This window comes from Condylura cristata, unplaced genomic scaffold, assembly GCF_000260355.1.
Source record: "Condylura cristata isolate star-nosed mole 26May11 unplaced genomic scaffold, ConCri1.0 scaffold00029, whole genome shotgun sequence".
In the NCBI taxonomy this organism is placed as follows: Eukaryota; Metazoa; Chordata; class Mammalia; order Eulipotyphla; family Talpidae; genus Condylura; species Condylura cristata.
This window is the reverse complement of record NW_004567130.1, coordinates 12378001-12396327: the sequence shown is the minus strand read 5'-3', so window position 1 is coordinate 12396327 and position 18327 is coordinate 12378001. Positions and strand designations below refer to the sequence as shown.

At 53.7% G+C, this 18327-nt stretch overlaps 1 protein-coding gene across 1 annotated transcript; it reads left to right on the top strand.

Annotated features, from left to right (window-relative positions):
* Positions 1-2201: 2201 nt before the first annotated feature.
* On the top strand, positions 2202-9127 carry ACADS (acyl-CoA dehydrogenase, C-2 to C-3 short chain). The gene is made up of 10 exons (XM_004690688.2): positions 2202-2238; positions 2281-2429; positions 6200-6349; positions 6557-6668; positions 7076-7227; positions 7496-7666; positions 7741-7878; positions 7974-8069; positions 8228-8284; positions 8407-9127. Exons 1-10 carry the CDS (start codon positions 2202-2204, stop codon positions 8557-8559), a joined length of 1215 nt encoding a protein of 404 aa, XP_004690745.1. The 3' UTR covers positions 8560-9127.
* Positions 9128-18327: the final 9200 nt, after the last annotated feature.

Sequence of the window (18327 nt, the reverse complement as noted above, 5' to 3'; positions counted from 1 at the left end):
CAGCTGTTCGCGCCTGCGCGCCCCGGCACCTCCTGGACCCCACCCGGGCCCGGGACCCCGCACCTGGCGGCGGGGCGCCGACCCCCGTCCGGACTCCCGGCCCGGGCGTGACCCCCACCCTCAGCCTGGTCCTCACGCAGCCGCCCCTCGTTTCATACCCTGGCGGCTCAGCGCGCGCCCTCCGCGGGAGCCAGGCCTGGGTCGGACCCACACGCGAACTGTGACCTTGGGCCACTGTCAGCCCCGGCGGCCTCAGTTGACCCGTGTGTGAGCCTCCGACTCCTTGGTCCTGTTCTGCGGGATTAACCGCAGGGGTATACAACTCTGCTACAGTCTAGCACCCAACAGCCCCCCAGAAACGCGAACACACACCACTGTTACCTTCGTGGCATTTGTTAACTGTAGCAGCGCCGGCACAGAGGGCCCAGGCTGCCCACTCACCTGGATCAAGGCCAAAGGAACCCCAAAGGAGCCTGGCCAGCTCGCCGTCTGAAAGCAAGCCAGCCTTCAGCCGCCCATCCTCCCACCCAACCCCCACCCACCCACAGGAGCTGAGTACTCCTGTTCCCCACTTTTATAGAAAAGGCTCCTTCAAGTTCCAGGCCTTGCCCAAGGTCACAGCACTGTGCTCTTAGGGTTACGGTGGTGGGCTGAAGACCCAGTGGGGCAGTGTGTCCATGTGTTCAGCAAGCAGAGGAAGCGGTCAGCGTGTGGGTTTCTCAACACTGGCTCTGTGGACATTTGGGGCGGCTGATTCCTTGTGAGGGACTCGTCTTGTGCCTTGAAGGACATCTCTGGGCTCTGTCCCCGGACTATTGCATTTCTGCCTTCAGTTGCAAAAATCAGAAATGTCTCCAGCCATTGCCAGATGCCCCTTGGGCAGATTGTCAAAATTATCCCCAGTGGAAAGCCTCTGATTGTGGATTCCTATCTTGTTAATTAATTATGCAAGCCCTCTTGTGTGCCCCTTCAAGCAACTCCTGGTGGTCTTTTTTTTTTTTTTAAAGATTTATTTATGCTTACAGAACTGGGGTACAGGCCAGAGGTGTGGGGGTGAGAGGATTCACCAGAGACAGTGGGGAGCAGAACAGTCAGAGGTACTGAAACACACTGCTGAGGGGAGCAGGGGGGAGACAAGAGAGTCTGCTGTGCGGTGTGGGTCAGCTCCCTGGCCGGGGATCAAACTTGTGCTGCAGGGGCTTGGAAGAGCTTCATAGTGTGGTGCTTTCACCCATTGTGCCACCAGGGAGAGCCCTGTTTTGGGTTTTTTGATTACACTTTAGTACAAGTATATCCCATCAACTGTGTAGGCCAGTATACTAAATAAATAAATAAAGGCTGATTATTTTCAAATTTGAATTTCTGATTTAATTGTATCCCTCTCACCATCTTATCTTTTATCCCCTTACGTCTTATTCCCTTGTTTTTCTCCCTCTTCCCTGAGAACTTTTATGGTGTTTGAGGTCCACTAGTTTTTGTTAAGTATTTTACATTATGAAAGTGTCTGCTGTCTAAATGTTTAGTATTTTTGTCATTTTGACTTGCTGTGCTGTGAGTAATTCCTTCAGACTCCTTGCATGGTGCTGTATGAGATAATGACTGTATCTCATCTTTCTTTGTGATTGAGTAGTATTCCCCTAGTGTGGTTAGACCACATCTCTCGAGCGAGTCGTTTCTGAAGGAGATCAAGGCCGCGTCCATGTCTCACTTCTGGAATTGGAAATGGTGCACAATAAACATTGCAGAATGTGTATTTTTTGCATTCATGGTTTCATGTTCTTTGGGTACATGCCCAAGAATGGAATTGTTGTGTCATATGGTATTTCCATCTTTATTTTTTTTTTTTAAAGATTTATGTATGGCTACAAATGGCAATGTAATGGGATTCATCTTTTCCCACATTTTCTCTAGCATGTTGGGTGCATTTTTTTAAAAAAAGATTTATTTATTTATTTAGACATACAGAACTGGGGTACAGGCCAGAGGTACAGGGGCAGTGAGAGGATTCACCAGAGACAGAGTGGGGAGCAGAACAGGCAGATCGACGAAGTGCACTGCTGAGGGGAGCAGCGGGCAGACAGGAGAGGTCTGCCGGGCCATGTGGCTCAGCTCTGGGGCTGAGGATCTAGCTTGCAGTGCTGCATCCTAACCCGCTGCACCACCAGGTGCACTTTTCAATGTGTGCCCTTTTCTCTGGTGTGATGGCATTCCTGTGGATTCAGCCTGCATCTCTTTCTGGTAAGCAGTGATGAACACTTCATCCCTGCTTCTTGCTTGCAGCCCTGCGTCAGTTCCATACTTTCTACCAGTCTGCGGAGCTGCCGGAGACCCACCAGATGCTGCGTCAGACCTGCCGAGACTTTGCCGAGAAGGAGCTGGTTCCCATCGCGGCCCAGGCGGACAAGGAACATCGCTTCCCAGCGGCTCAGGTGAGAGCACTGACCTCAGCTGCAGGTGATGGGGGCTGCCCTGGGCTCCTGGAGGCCGTGTGGCCAGGGGCATGGGACTCCAGTCAGGGGACACTGGGGCAGGTCCTGGTACCTCCAAGGTGCTCTGTTCCCACATGAGGGCCTGTGGCCCACTGTACCTGGGTTTAACTTCGGGCATACCAGTGATCTCGACGGCTGGCTGGTGTGCTTCCTGCATGCCAGGCGTCACGTAATAGTAAAGGCAGCGCCCAGGCCTTTGGCACACAGCATTGCACTAGCACATGGCATGAGGCAGCTATTGTGTGGCTCACAATAGCCCTCTGAGGTGAAAGATGCTTTTACTATTTTCCCTCTAGGATGTTGTTGAAATGCAGGCTGATGAAATGGCTAAATACTGTGCCCAGGGTCACGGAGCCAATGTGATGCAGAGCTGGGCTTGAACCCAGCTCCACAGGGTCCTGGGCCCACACTCCCCGCCCGGCCACGCGTCCTTCCAGCTGTGTCAGCCTGTTGCTGTGAGAGGCTCTCTGCCTCCCCTGGCAGTGTCTTTAGCACGTAGCATTTATGCTCGTAGATGTTTGCTTTTCAGCCTGAGGGATTCCACAGTCATAGCTGCCATTCACATGTCTTGCAGGCCCAGGGCCAATCGTGAGTACTGTGTGCTCGGGGAGTGGCCATGTGCCTGCACTGGGCCCACCCATGGAGCGCAAGGCTGAGTGGGCAGTGGCGTCAGGCCTGAGAATTAGTGGGGCAACTTTTAGGGGTGAAGAGTTTCACATGCAGCATTTCATTGCATCGTACAGACATCACCACCTCCAAATCGGGTCTCCATTTTGCTTCCTGGAATGCCTGCAGGGACCAAGTGAGATAATGTAGACCAAGGTTTTAGTCCCTGGCCCTTGAAAAAAGGTGGCTATTAATGCAACTGTCGTTGTTTTCCTTACATTTGAGGAGATGGAAGCTTAGCGATTCCCACCCCATCCCGCTCCCCAGGTTTACTGGTTTGTGGAGCTAGAATTCATACCACAGGTCTGACCACCTCCAAACTTCTCCATCCATGGTCCACGTGGTTGTCCCAGAACCTCAGTGGGCAGGTGGGGGACCCCGGGGTAGGGCCTACGCTACCCGCTGCCTCCCGCAGCTGCCCCGCTGCCCTCATGTCCTCCCCTGGCGCCTCCCCACGCCTGGCGCCTCCCCCCGCCTGTGAGTGCCACTCCGGGAACGGGAACAGACAGCCTGCGTGAGGCAGGAGAGGCCTTTAGCCATTGAGAAGCAGGAGGCCCTGCCCCGCTGTGCGGGGAGGGTGGGTGTGGGGTTCTTCCTGCCAGACAACAGACGGGTTTATTTTTCCTTGTTATTCCTGAATTCCCTCAAACTTTTACTGGCATTATAGATGCAGATTTTCACTGCACCACTGCACTGGGAAAGAAAGCCCACAGCAGAACCTACTTTTACCACTCTGGTCTTTTTTTTTTTTTTAAAGATTTATTTATGCATACAAGAACTGGGGTACAACAGGCCAGAGATGTTGGGGCTGATGGTGAGAGGATCCATTAGAGACAGTGGGGAGCAGAACAGGCAGATACTGAGATACACTGCTGAGAGGAGCAGCGCGCGGTCAGGAGAGGTCTGCGGCGCCCCATGGTCAGCTCCCTGGCCGGGGACTCAGCTTTTGCTGCAGTGGGTGCCGATAGCTTCACAGTGCTTTGACTCAGCCCCTTGCACCACTAGGGAGGCCTCTACCACCCTGTTCTTAACTGGCCCTGTGGCTAGGCACCTCCTGCTTCCTGACAGGCTGTGGGGGGAGATAAAGCCTACGAGCTGCTCAGTGGCAGTGAGTGCTCCTGGCGCGCCAGTCACCATGCAGGCCCCGGGGACATGTCAGGCAGCCCTGGACTGGCGACAGAGCTGCTCTTTGAGGAAGGTTGTAGATCTGACAGCATCACACAGGTAATGTTGGTCATAGAAAAGCAAGAAGACAGTGCAGAGTCCTCATTGCTTTTGCTTCTTTTTGAAGCTGAAATCATTTAAGAACGTGGCTATAGGGAACAAATGATTGAATTACCTCAGGCCGCCAAGGGTTGAGTTGTTTCTTCTGGAAGCTTGGTAGGTGCTGTTGAGGTCCCTGTTACCAAGCAGTTGGCTTGCTGTGCAGCGCACATAGAGGGTGACAGCCTGACACTGGGTTTGTGAGACAGGAACACGAGCAAATCAGTTACGGAAAGAAAGAAACATTACTATATTGCCTCCCTGGTTAAGAAAGGGAATGAGGCTGTAGAGGGTTTGGGGATTGGGACTGAGAACAAAGCAGTTAAATTTTATTGGGTAAGGAGAGGCCTAAGGGCAAAGACCTGTGAACCTGGCTCAAGCTTACTAGCTGGTTTCAGGGCAGCTGGGAAGTAAGGTGGGCTTATCGCTGGAGATCTCCGCTTGTTGGGGGGTCTGGGAGCCCCTCCCCCGCCCTGTGCCTCTGCCCCAGCCGGCCTGGACAGAGTTAGTAGCTGCAGATGAATTGCACTTGTTAATACAAACCTCAAAGAGAAGGTGAAATAAGTTTCTTTTTCTGTGTTCTGGGGTCTGAAAGCAATCTAACAATTTAACCTTTGGGTAGACCCGTTTCTCTGATGGAGACATGTGCACAGGCTGAGGGCTTTGTCCTCAGAGGCCAGAGCTCTGCAGTGTGCCAGCATGGGTAAGGTTCGGGAGCCCTTGCTGGCTTAGTTCCAACTTCTCCACTTACTTCTCTGGCCCCGCCTCTGAGCCCCGCTTTCCCTACCTGACCGGGGGTGTCTCCCAGCTTCACTCCCATGGAGCTTTGGTGAGACGCAGATGAAGGCCGGTACATAACTGCCCTCCCCGGTGGTGCGGCTGGTTAAAGCACAGCACTGCCAGCTAGGCGCAGCCACTTCAGTGCAGGTTCGATGCCCTGCCCCGGAGGTGACCCACATGGCCCAGCAGACCTCTCCTGTCTCGGAGCACACTGGTACTTTGTCAGTCGGCCTGTTCTGCTCCCCACTCTTGCTCTGGTGAAGCTTCTCACCACCCCTGCACCTCTGGCCTGAACCCCAGTTCTGTATGCATAAAAATATAAATCTTAAAAAAAAGGATACATATCACTTAACTGGGGAAAAAAAGACTGAGTCTGGCTTAGATCAGGTACTTGACAGTTAATCGGCATTGTTGTTACCTAAACCAGAAATCCCCACGCTCAGTATTCATTTGTTCAGTGACTGAAAATCCGCAGGCCCCCGGAAGCCAGGGAGAAGACCTTCATGGACACAAGCACAGTAACAGGTGTGAAAGTCCAGCGGCATAGCAGGCACAGGTGACCAGGAGCGTGCTTGAAGGATTTACTCAGTGAGGTCAGAGTGGCAGCCTGCAAGGAGTGATGCTTGAGCTGAGCACCAAGAGGCCGTGAGGAGAGAAAAACTAGTTGATCGAGGCTGGGATGGACCAGAAACGGCACAATAGAGGCCCTGCAGGAGGAAGGCCAGGAAATGCGTGTGGTGGCTCTGTCCTGGGGACTCCTGTGCCTTCTTGCAGCTCCTGCTTGTGGCTGGGGCAGGATGACTTGGAGGAGTGAGGATGTCTGCGGACCTTAGCTGAGGCTGGGTCTTTGGTGTCTGGACTTGGGGTGGGGCTGGGGCTGTGGTTGGGCCACATGACCTGAGTTCCTGCAGGCACTGGCTTGGGGCAGGAACATTTGGGGTCAAGAAGGGTGGGCACAGGCCTCCAGCTTCCCTGACTGTGATATCTTGCCCTGGGGCCAGGTGAAGAAAATGGGCGAGCTTGGGCTTCTGGCCATGGATGTCCCTACTGAACTAGGCGGTGCTGGCCTCGATTACCTGGCCTATGCCATTGCCATGGAGGAGATCAGCCGGGGCTGTGCCGCCACTGGAGTCATCATGAGTGTCAACAATGTGAGTCCCCCTCGCTGGCGCCTGGGACACTCACGTGGGGGTTGGCTCTCTGGCCACAGGTTCCCGACATCCCAGCACCTAACAGCCAGGCCTGGGCTCCCAGCCCCTGATCACCTGGACTTGCTCCTTTGGCAAACAGGCCTTGGGGTGGGTCCCTGGCAGCAGGGGGACCGTGCTTGAAGGCCTCTGACTCTCCTCTGTCCCCAGTCCCTCTACCTGGGGCCCATCCTGAAGTTTGGCTCCAAAGAGCAGAAGGCACAGTGGATCACTCCTTTCACCAATGGTGACAAAATCGGCTGCTTTGCCCTCAGTGAGCCAGGTACCGCAGTGGGAGGGGCCCACCCCGCCGCCTCCCCCCGAAGCAGGGTGAGGACTCAGGCTGGAGCTGGTCACCCTCGGGGGGAGGCCGGAGTTGTAACTGGTGCTTTGCTTCCTGAGGCAGAGGTCAGGCTCTTGGTGAGAGTGGGTCTTGAGCTCTGGAGGTCTCGGGGCATGCGGTTGCCTCAGCTGGGCTGGGGGGACCTTTGCTCTGGGGTGCAAGAGCCCCCACATCCTCTCTTGGACCAGTCCTGAGAGCTGCTTGCTGGTGCAGCCCTGAAGCCCTGGCTGTGATGTCGTCAGGCTCCCCCGCGAGGGCGGGGTGTCCTCTGCTGAGCGGGTGGCGGGACCCTGCGGGGCTGTTGGAGGGGTGTGGGGTGCTGGGGCCTCAATCTGTGTGTGGGGCAGGGAATGGCAGCGACGCTGGAGCCGCCTCTACCACTGCCCGGGCAGAGGGTGATTCCTGGGTCCTGAATGGCACCAAAGCTTGGATCACCAACTCCTGGGAGGCCTCAGCCACCGTGGTCTTTGCCAGCACAGACAGATCCTTGAAGAACAAGGTGGGGACGCTGGACAGGTCACTGAGGTCTCTGCCGAGTCATTTCCCAGGCTGTAGGCTCCTGGCCCTGTGGGGCTCTTACTGCTCAGGCACCTCAGGGCTGGCCCTTCCCCTGCCGGCTGCCATTGATCGTCACCGTCCCCAGAGGAGCCAACAGAGGGCATCGCCGCCCGAGACTGAGGGGTGGTGGTAGGGCCTGGGGTGCATCTGGTGTGTTTGGTAAGGGTGTGGCACAGGGCAGCCTGCAAAATGATCTCGGGGCCTTTCAGGGCATCAGTGCCTTCCTGGTTCCCATGCCGACGCCTGGGCTCACGCTGGGGAAGAAGGAAGACAAGCTGGGCATCCGGGGGTCATCCACAGCCAACCTCATCTTCGAGGACTGTCGTATCCCCAAGGACAACCTGCTGGGGGAGCCAGGGATGGGTTTCAAGATAGCCATGGTGAGCTTGGTAGTGCGGGGCAGCCCGGGGAGTCGGCTCCAGCTGGCCTGCCGCTGATCCCGGTGTCCCCACAGCAAACTCTGGACATGGGCCGCATTGGCATCGCCTCCCAGGCTCTGGGCATCGCCCAGGCTGCCCTCGATTGTGCTGTGACCTATGCTGAGAATCGCAAGGCCTTCGGGGCGCCCCTCACCAAGCTCCAGAGCATCCAGGTAATGAGGTGGGGTCTCCAGAGGGCTGTCGCTGTTCTCATGTCCTCCTCCCTCCGTCCCGCTGCTGACTGGTGGGTGGGGCTGGGCTGTTGCAGTTCAAGTTGGCGGACATGGCCTTGGCCCTGGAGAGTGCCCGGCTGCTGACATGGCGTGCTGCCGTTCTGAAGGATAAGAAGAAACCGTTCATCAAGGTGCCTCCAGGGAGGGCGCTCCCCAGCATGGTCTGGGTGGGGGCCCAGTTCTTTGGATCTGGGGTGTTTTGCTCTGGAAGGAGGTTCCCTGCTGTTGAGCCTTGTGTTGGGGAGGCCCCCTCAAGGTAAGGCTTCTCACTCCACTCCCCTGTGTTTAGGAGGCAGCAATGGCCAAGCTGGCAGCATCAGAGGCTGCAACTGCCATCAGCCACCAGGTGAGTGTCCCCACTGCCTGGATGTGGTGCTTGGCGAGACCCCGAGGGTTGAGTAGTAGTAAGCGTGCATCCTGCCCATGGGTGCGGTCTTCTCTCTCCTAAGCCCTGGCTTTCTACTGTAGGCCATCCAGATCCTCGGTGGCATGGGCTACGTGACAGAGATGCCAGCTGAGCGGCACTACCGCGATGCCCGCATCACTGAGATTTACGAAGGCACCAGTGAGATCCAGAGGCTGGTGATTGCTGGGCACCTGCTCAAGAGTTACCGGAGCTGAGCGCGTCTGGGGCTGGTCTGCACCCCATCCAGGAGCTGGGCTGGCAAGAGCATTGAGGGAAAAGGGACGGGAGCCTTGTGACCTTAACCCTGACTCCCAGTCAGAGGCGGGTGGCCAGCGGGGCCGTCCCTCCTCTGTCAGGACCCCCAGCCTCCGTCTTGTGGTCTGGACTGGCTGGAAGGGGCTCTCGGTGCCCTCACCTCTGCCACCCTGGCCCAGTGCCTGGGAGGAAGGCCCTGGGAGGAGGACAGTGCCGGAGGACACCTGTCCAGCTCAGTCCCTGACATGACTCCCTTTTCACCACTGTGCCTTACTTTCTTCATCAGGGTGGAGGCCAGACTAAGTGGTCAGATGGGGACGCCCCAGTCAGGGGTCAAAGGAGTGGGGCCAGAAGGGCCAGGCCCCAAAGTAGTGGCAGTTTTCAGCCTCCAGAGACCCTGGTTTGGGGAAGGCCGTGGACCTTAGTCATTCTGGAAGCTTCCTGAACCTTATTTGTCAAGTACAATTCCAGCAGGTGGGTGGTCTGATAGGGTGGAACTGGCTGTAATAAAGTTCATCTGTGTCCTGAGCGGCCTAATCTCTGCCTTGCCTGGCGCTGCGGGCAGGGAAGGTGGTCTTTTCTAGCTTTTTGGGGCGGGGCGGGGCGGGGCGGGGCCGGGCGGGAGTCAGGGGTGATTGGGCCTGCAGGTAGGAGGGAGGAGGCAGGTGGGCTAGGGGAGAGGGGAGGGGCCAAGCTAAGTGGTGCTAAGCGCCCTTTTGCTGGCTTGTTGAACCGCTCCAACGGGAGTGCGCTGGGGAGAGGGTCCCAGGCTGGCTTTGGGTGACAGACCCTCTGAATCCGGCCCAAGCCTTTGGCTCCTGGAACCCAAGAGGGAGCAGCTGGAAGAGAAACCTGGCAAAGACGCGGCAGGGGTGGCGGGATAGCCGCAGCAGGAAGGCCTGGGAGCTGGCGCGTGCTCCCGGGGTGAAGGGAGGACGGAGGCCCCCCGTTTAGGGCCGCGTCAAGCGGCCCGACGCCGTGGGCCGTGGCCGTGCGTGGCCTGGACTTCTCTGCGCGGCCAGGCACCGCACCCCAAGGAAGCAGCAGTGATTCACCGGGAGGGGGGCGCGGGCACCGCCCTGGCAGCCGGAGCCCAGGTTCCCACACGAGGGCCTGAGGAGGGACTCGAGATCCCGCGGGGCGCACTTGCCGCCACCCACTCAGCGCACCACTCAGCGCACCTGGCGGGGAGGGCGGAGGCGCTGCCCACCTGATCGGGATCCGAGCTCAACTACCTCCAGCTAATCCCGACTAATCCCTGCCACCTGTGGATATCCGAAGTCCGCCTTGCCAAAAGCTTGCGGTCTGGCATCTGGCGGCCCTGCGGTGAGCTCTGCCTCCTCCTGCCCCAGGTAAGTGCCCAGAGGGTTCTTCCCTCGCCAGGAATTGCCAAGGCCAGAGGGCCAGGCTGGGGAGGGGTCAGCTAGGCTTCGCGGGAGGCTTCGGCCCTGTAGCCAGGTTGGCTTGGGAGGCTCTGTGGCAAAGTGGGAAGGAGGTGTTGAGCAGGCACAGGCCCTCTCCTGTTGAGGCCCGGCTGCCGGCCGGCGGGCGAGGGGGCTGTGGAGTGGTAGTTTTAGCTGCTGTGGCAGTGTGGAGGGGAGAGGCTTCAAGTTCTCGAAGTTCTGAGGGGAGCAAAGAGCCCAGCTGGCCCCCTTCCAGGTTGGGGACAGCCTGAACCATGCCTGGAGGCCTCAGGCCCACCTATCTGCCAAAAGCTGCCGGCCTCAAGGGCCAAGTCTGCTAGGGGCCAGAGCCACCTGTTTCCCACCAGGGCAAAGGGCAGGCAGTGAGCCCAGTCCGGCAAGGTGCAGGCTGTGTGCCCGGCGGTGCCCTGGCCCTGCACCTGGGTTGCGCAGCACAGGTCAAGGGCCTGGGGGCCGGGCCAAGGTCCTGTCTGCTCCAGGGCCTCCCCGAAAACAACCCTGGGTGTCCACAGTGGCAGGCCTCTGTCCTCAGAGTCTCCCGACCTGGACTCAACCCTTGGGCCTGTCGGAAGCTGAACTCTGTGCTAGTGGGTTGCAGACTTCACCCCCTTTGTGTCAGAATGCAGCAGGTGTGTTTCCCAAAGACCCCGCCTACCCCATGGGCCGGGCACAGCGGGGAAGGCTGTGACCTGTCGCCAAGGGCCTCACCCTGGTGGTCTCAGAGACACTTGGCCGGGGCGGGGGCTCGGGCTCCACCTCCTGTAGCCAGACCTCAGCCTCCGGGGTCAGCTGGCAGGTCCAAGTGCTCCCCAGGAGGCCACTTTGCTGGCCCTTCCCGCCCCGCGCCCCTGAGCCATCGCTGGCTTTGACTGCCCGCAGTTTGCTCTTTCTCTCCATCTGAGTTGCCGTTGGTCTTCCTCCAGAACGGGTTTAGCATTTTTGACAGTTTTGTGTTTTTAAAGGTAATTTTATTTGCTAATAAAATTGTTTCCTACTTTTTAAAAATTGGGTGTTCTCTGTCAGTGTCCTGGGATTCATTGATATTTTCAGTCTCTTCTAATAAGTGAATGTAGAGTTGTGCATTTCTCTAAGCAGGTTTTAGCTTAATTTCAATAGATTATTTTCATGATCAGTTTTGAGCTCCATTATCTTTTCTCCTTTGATTTACCAGTTACTTAGAAGAGCATTATTTTAATAATATGGGCTGTTTTTTGTTGCTGATTTATAAAGAATTTGGTAAAAGTTCATCCTCTTAATTTTTTTTATGAAAAAATGTACAATTTAGTGGCATTTCGTACATTGACAATGTAGTACAATCATTTTCTCGATATTTTCAAAAGAAAACCCCATACTCACTGTTAGTGATATTTCCCCCTTAACTGAATTGTGGTCTCAGAACATTTTCCGAATTATTTAATTTCTCTGAAATTTGTTGCTATTTGTTTCATGGTCTTAAGTGACTTTTTTGTTAAAAAAACAAACATTTTAGCGGCTTTCCCTAGCGGTTGACACATACAGCTCTGGTTTATTTATTTTGTTGACTGCCTTGTGACTCTTTAGTCCACATTTAGGTTGTTTCCAGTTTTTCACTGTTAGAAACCATGGCACAGGGAATGTTCTAGAATGTGTCTGTTCCTGTGTGAGAACTCCTGGGCATTTAAGAAGTGGGCTTCCTGGGTCTTGGGCTGTTTGCACCTGTTCCTTTACCGGGTCCTGCCAAGCGGCCCCCACAGCAGCTGCACTGTCCACTAGCTCTGGACTGGCAAGTTTTGCTCCCGGATCCTGTCAGACTTCATGCCTTTTCCTCACCTGTGATTTTTAAAATTTATTTATGCATATGAGAACGGGGTATAGGTGGGGGCGGGGTGAGAGGATCACCAGAGACACAGGTGGGTCTACCGAAGTACGCTGCTGAGGGAGCAGTGGGCAGACAGGAGAGGCGTCCTGTGGGTCAGCTCCCTGCCGGGAGCTCGCATCCATTGCACCCCCAGCGAGGGCCTGCTGATTTAAGGTGCATGTCTCAGGTTGCCGGAGGGCTTGAGGCTGTTTTCATATGTGTTGGCCATGAAATGGCACTTTGGTCCTCCGTTTCTTCCATGGAAACTTCGCTCTCCCTGGTTTGTGATTGTCGGGTGCGTGGGCGCTACAGAGTGTGGTTGTACTGAGGGCGGGAATCATTTGCTGGACAACAGCAAGAAGACTGCTTTACTTTTTCAAGAGGTTTCACATTTGAATTCTACTTTGAACCTTAAAAAATGATTTCAGGAATTTTATCTGTACAAACATTTTTTTTTTAAATTTTTTTTTATTTATTTATTTGTGCATACAGAACTGGGGTACAGGTCAGAGGCTCAGGGGCGGTGAGAGGCTTCACCAGAGACAGAGTGGGGAGCAGAACAGGCAGATTGACGAAGTACACTGCTGAGGGAAGCAGCGGGCGGGTCAGGAGAGGTCTGGCTCGCCATGTGGTCTCCTCCCGGGCGGGAGGCAGGCGGGGATCGAACTCATGCGGAAGTGGCTTCAGATTCTCAGTGCTGTGCTTTAACCCGCTGCGCCACCAGGGAGGGCCTCTGTACAAACATTTTTAAAAAAAAAATTTATTCACACAGAACTGGGGTACAAGCCAGAGGTGCAGGGGAGGTGAGAGTCTCCACCAACGGCAGAGTGGGGAGCAGAACGGGCAGATCAGTGAGGTACACTCCCGAGGGGAGCAGAGGGCGGGTCAGGAGAGGTCTGCTGTGCCATGGGGTCACCTGGGCGGGGTGGGAGGATCGAACTCACGACTCACTTGCTGTGCTGTGTCCTAACCCACTGCGCCACCAGGGAGGGCCATACAGACACTTTTTAAACTTTATTCCTCCCCCCCCCCACCTTAAAAGGACAGGCTTGTTAGGAGGAGGAAAAGGGAGAAAGACCAGCACCTGCGCCAGGGCGGCCTGGCGAGGCGCCGCCCCAGGCATTCACACATAGCGCAAGTGACAGCCCTGGCAGGTTGGGTGCACCCCCCAGACTCTATGCCCCCTCCCCCAGGGAACGCGAGGCATTCGGCCCTGGCAGGTTAGGGTGCACCCCCCCAGATCTATGCCCCCTCCCCCAGGGAACGAATACCGGTTTACTTGGCTTCGTTTTCCCCTTCACGTGTGCCCACGTCAGTACATTTGAACAGCTCTCTTCACCCCCTTTTTAGTGCCTCCAGCCGGCTCAGCCCCTGGCAGACCCCGTTTCCCACGTCTCCCCAAGATGGCTCCTTTTTTCTGATCTGATGGGTGAAACTATAACTGAATGCTGAAGGCTTCAAGGGAGTCTGGGTGTACTTTGCGGTACGGACCAGCCTGTCCTGTGGTCCACGAGGCGCCCTCTGCCCCGCGCCGCTCCTCTGGCCTTACTCAGTCGCACAGCACCTCGTGGGTGGGCAGCCTGAGCGGTCCAGCGGCAGGCAGCTTGTCCTGCCTGCGTCTGCGCTAACTGCGCTCCCAAGCACCCGCCAGGCGTTACGCAGGTTCTCCACGCTGCGGCCTCCGGCTCCGGCCTCCAGCTCTGGCCTCCAGCTCTGGCCACCGCATTCTCTGAACTGCTCCAGCTGCTCTCTCTGAGCAGTAGAATGCTCGCAGGCTCACCCACAAGGTGTCTTGTCCATTTTGGCTCCTGTGAACCACGCTGCTGTGAACATCGTTTCCCTTTATGATCATGGTTTCAGTTCCGTGTAGCTAACGGTGCTGGGTCATAAGGCTTGTTGCTTTTTCTTTTTTTTAACATTTTTATTTACGCATACAGAACTGGGGTACAGGCCAGAGGTGCAGGGGCGGTGAGAGGATTCACCAGAGACAGAGTGGGGAGCAGAACAGGCAGATGGACGAGGTACACTGCTGAGGGGAGCAGTGGGGAGACAGGAGAGGTCTGCAGCACCCCGTGGGTCACCTCTGGGCAGGGGATCCAACTCGCCCTGCAGCAGCTGCGGCTGGCTTGTAGTGCTGCGCGTTAACATGCTGCTCCACCGGGGAGGGCCAAGGCTTGTTTCTAATAGGAACCTCTGCTTCCTTTGGTTCGTGTTTTCCGAATACATACCTTTCAATTAAAGAAAAGTCTTAAGATCAGTGTGCAATCACTGGCTTCTTTAGGAGGGAGGGAAAGGCATGCGGTGGTAGCAGCCGCCGCCCCAGTGTGTACATTTTCACTCTTAGTCTTTTTGTAAGGGTCTCTCTTTGGGAAAACAAATCACTGTGACTGCCCTCACCCATTACTGAAATCTGGGAGTCTCACCTTTGATTGGAGAACTTAACCCACTTATATTTATTGTAACTTTTTGTATTTGGATTTATTTCTACCATCTTGTATTTTCCATTTTCTTTTTCTGGTTTCTGCTTTTGATGACATGTCAAATTTTCTCTTCTGGCGTTTTGAACTCATGCGTTCTAATTTGATTCATCTGCTCGCTACTTCTAAATTAGACCAGCACGTTTGTTTGGTATTTCCTATTAATTTGTTTAACATATCTTTTTCCAAGACAGGAAAAGAGCCTCCCACTCTCGCCTTCGGCCTCCCCTCCCCTGGCATACGACAGGTGTTTTGTTCCGCTTTTTCTGATGCCTTTTCCCGCCATCCACCCCTGTGGCCCTCCCCCCACCACAGTGAACTGCCAAGGTGGTTTCTTGACCTTATCCCCCTGCATCTCATTGCCACTTTGATTTTTAATTATCATTTGGTTTGTCTTTGATTTTCTTGAGTTCTTCCTTTAATGTCCTATTATGGCTCCGTTTCTGTTGTCTTATGTGTTACTTCTGTTGATTTTGTTTGAAGGTTCTTCTCAGACTTGTCATTCTGATGGGCCAAATGGTTACTCTCCTCCCCTCCATGTTAAAGATTCAGCTGTCTGTCGCCTGCATACTTTTCTGTTGCTTTAGAACAATCAGGACCAGGTTGGTGTGGATATATTCTTTTAGTTTGGCCTTTCAGTGAAGCTCCTGACTGTTTCTATCTTGAAAATTGATCTTGTGGAGTAAAGGATTGTAGGCTGGAAATCCTTTTGCTTCTTTGCAATTTTTAGATATTTATTCATTGGCGTGAACTGCAGCACAACGCACCAGCATGACTGTATGCAGCCAGAGGAGCGCGCCCCTGGCTAGGGAGAACATTAACTGCTGCTGGGGGGGGGTCTGTGTCAAGCCGCTCTGTAAGGTCCTTAGACGCCCAGGCTGTCTTTCTTTTGCTGGCACCTACGCTCACTGAATAGAAGTTGTATTGATTGTTGGGACCCAACTTTTTCCAGGGTTCTGGGTTGTTGAAGTCCAGCTTCAGCTGAGGTAGGGAGAGTCTCCCGCAGGAAAGGACGGTGTCAGCGAAGGCAAGAGAGAGAAGGGGAGAGGAGGGGAGAGAGAGAAAGGGGAGAGAAGTAGGAAAACGAGGAGACGCAGACACCTGTTTATAGGGTGAAAGCATCTTCTGCCGATTGTCCCAGCAGTTCAAGCAGGTGGGATTACATCGGTGGGTGCATAAAGCAGAAAGATAACAATCATCACATTTTTCTTGAAGACTGCTTGGGACTTTTTGATCTCTTATTGAGACTGTGATATTCATACACAAAATGTTCTTATAGTGACCAGTCATTAATAAACAAAATATTCCTATTGTGATCAGTCATCAAACAAAATACTCCTATGGTGATCAGTTATCAATAAACAAAATATTTTTATGGTGATCAGTCAGCTAGTACAACTTAAGCAATCATTTTGTTAATTCCTCAACGAACATACACCTTAAAGGTGCAGGATCTAACGGTAAGGAACCAGGAGTCAGAAAAACACCAACCCCGAGGGCACTGGCATTTCCCTGCCCCTAAGGAAAAAAACATTTCTTTTGATCAATAAAAGGAGCTTCTATTAATCACTATTCCTGTAATTGTTTTGTCAATTAGTCTCTATAGCTAACATAAGAATTAGGGGGAAATTTCTTTTTTTTTTTAAAGATTATTTGTGCATACAGAACTGGGGTACAGGTCAGAGGCTCAGGGGCGGCGAGAGGCTTCACCAGAGACAGAGTGGGGAGCAGAACAGGCAGATCGACGAAGTACACTGCTGAGGGGAGCAGCGGGTGGGTCAGGAGAGGTCTGCCGTGCCATGTGGTCACCTCGGGGGCAGGTGGGGAATCGAACTCATGCGGAAGTGGCTTTAGTTTCTCAGTGCTGTGCTTTAACCCGCTGCGCCACCAGGGAGGGCCGAAATTTCTTTCTTTATATGGTCACTGATTATTACCCTATTAATCTTATCTAAAAAACCTTTCTATGTGAAAAGATGTTGGGGTGAAAGTTAAAGGAAAGAGTAGGAAAACTTATTTATAACTCCATTACTTAAAATGAAACTGTTACTTGAAACTATAGATCTTTTATTGGGGACTGGGCAGGAAATTGTTGCAGCCTTTGGTTCCCAGAATTCTTGGACGTGACATGTCTCTTGTTATTGGGGGACCTAGATTTGTGCCAGCGCCCTCAGGCAGAGGAATATTAATTATTTTACAATGCACCATGCCGGTCTGTGCACAATGCTATTGTTATTAAACCAATCAATCCAATCAAACATTAAAACAACCAGTCCAATCAACCAATAATCCAATTATTGATTTTACATTGAATGTGTTTTTGGACAATTGCTTTGCTTCTTGGAAACAGCCCTAAACAAACGAAAAGAATCCAGCAGGAACCAGCTGTAGAATATCCGGACTTTTACATGGGTAGCGTGGCTCTTGCTGCTGGGTTATTCTTTCTTTCCCCTAAAGATTTATTTTTATTTATTTACATGTGCAAGATCTGGGTGCAGGCCAGAGGTGCAGGGGCTGAGAGAATTCACCAGAGGTAGAGAGGGGAGCAGAACAGGCAGATTGACTGAAATCCACTGCAGCAGGCGAGACAGGAGAGGTCTGCTGTCACCTCCCTGGCCAGGGATGGAACTCTTGTCACAGTGATTGGCAATAGCTTGATAGCACTGAGATTTTAATCCCTGCACCACCAGGGAAGCCTCTGGGTTATTTTTCTGTTATAGTACATATCTGGATTGAGCAAAGCCAGACACATGGCATAGAGGGCCTCTCGGCACCTCCCTCTCCAACAGGTGTGAAGAGGGAGCTTATGGAAGTCTTTTCCTTTAAGTACTTTAACTGTCTCCTACCAATCCCTCCACACGGGCAATGTTTCCTCTGAAAAGTCCATCGATAATCTGACTGGTGCTCCCATTAGGTTACCCTTTGTTCTCTGGATATTTTTATTATTCTGTCCTTGTCACTGGCCCTCAACAGCTTTATTAGAATGTGTCGTGCAGCACTGCGAAGCTATGAGCAGTGAAGCTATCACCAGCCACTTCTGCACAAGTTCAATCCCCGGCCAGGAGCTGACCCACACGGCGCAGCAGACCTCCCCTGACCCTCCCGCTGCTCCCCTCAGCAGTGTATTTCAGTCCATCTGCCTGTTCTGCTCCCCACTCTGTCTCTAGTGAATCCTCTAGCCACCTCATGCCTCTTGCCTATACCCCAGTTCTGTAGTTCTGTATGCACAAATAATAAATCTTTACGAAAATGTGTCGTGGTGCGTTGTGTCTGGTATAATTTTGTTTGGAATGCTTTGGGCCTCTTGGATCATGACATCTGATGTTTCCCAGATGAAGATGGTTTTCAGCTATTTCTGGAAATGTTGGTATTTCTTCGTCTTCTTCTGGGGCCTCCACTATATGGGCTTTATTTCCCTTGAGCATATCCCCAAAGACTCTGACATTGTTTGCCTTTAAAAAATTCTCTTCTCTCCGTTGCTCTAGTGTGTTCTCCAGCACTGTGCTTTCGGGCTCCCAGGAGGAGTCTGCAGAGGCCCTCCCCTCTATTTCTTTCTGTAGTTACGGTATTTCTTAGCTTCAATACTTCGAATCGTAACAGCCTTTTATTTTCTCCGACTTTACTCTTTTGTTGTTTTTTCCCTTTTGAGTTCCATAAGCATTGTCACAACTGTTCCTTGAACCCCCTCTTCAGTCACATTCCGTAGGCCTGCGCAATTGACACTTCTCGGGTTCTTTTGTTTTTGCTTCAGCATTTGTGATGTTTTCAGGTCTCTTCATTTTTACTTCTTTGGCAGACTGTAGGGGGATAAACCTTCCGATTGCCCTTGCCTCTGTTTACGTAGTTGGAGAAGCAGAAGGTGGAAAACGGGCGGGCAGTCAGCAGGAAGCGCTGCAGGCGCAAGGGGGGCTCTGGGCCTCGCCCTGTGCTGCGGGCACTGTGCGTGTGAGTGGGCGCTCTGGGCGCCGGGGGGTGAGTGGGCGCTCTGGGCGC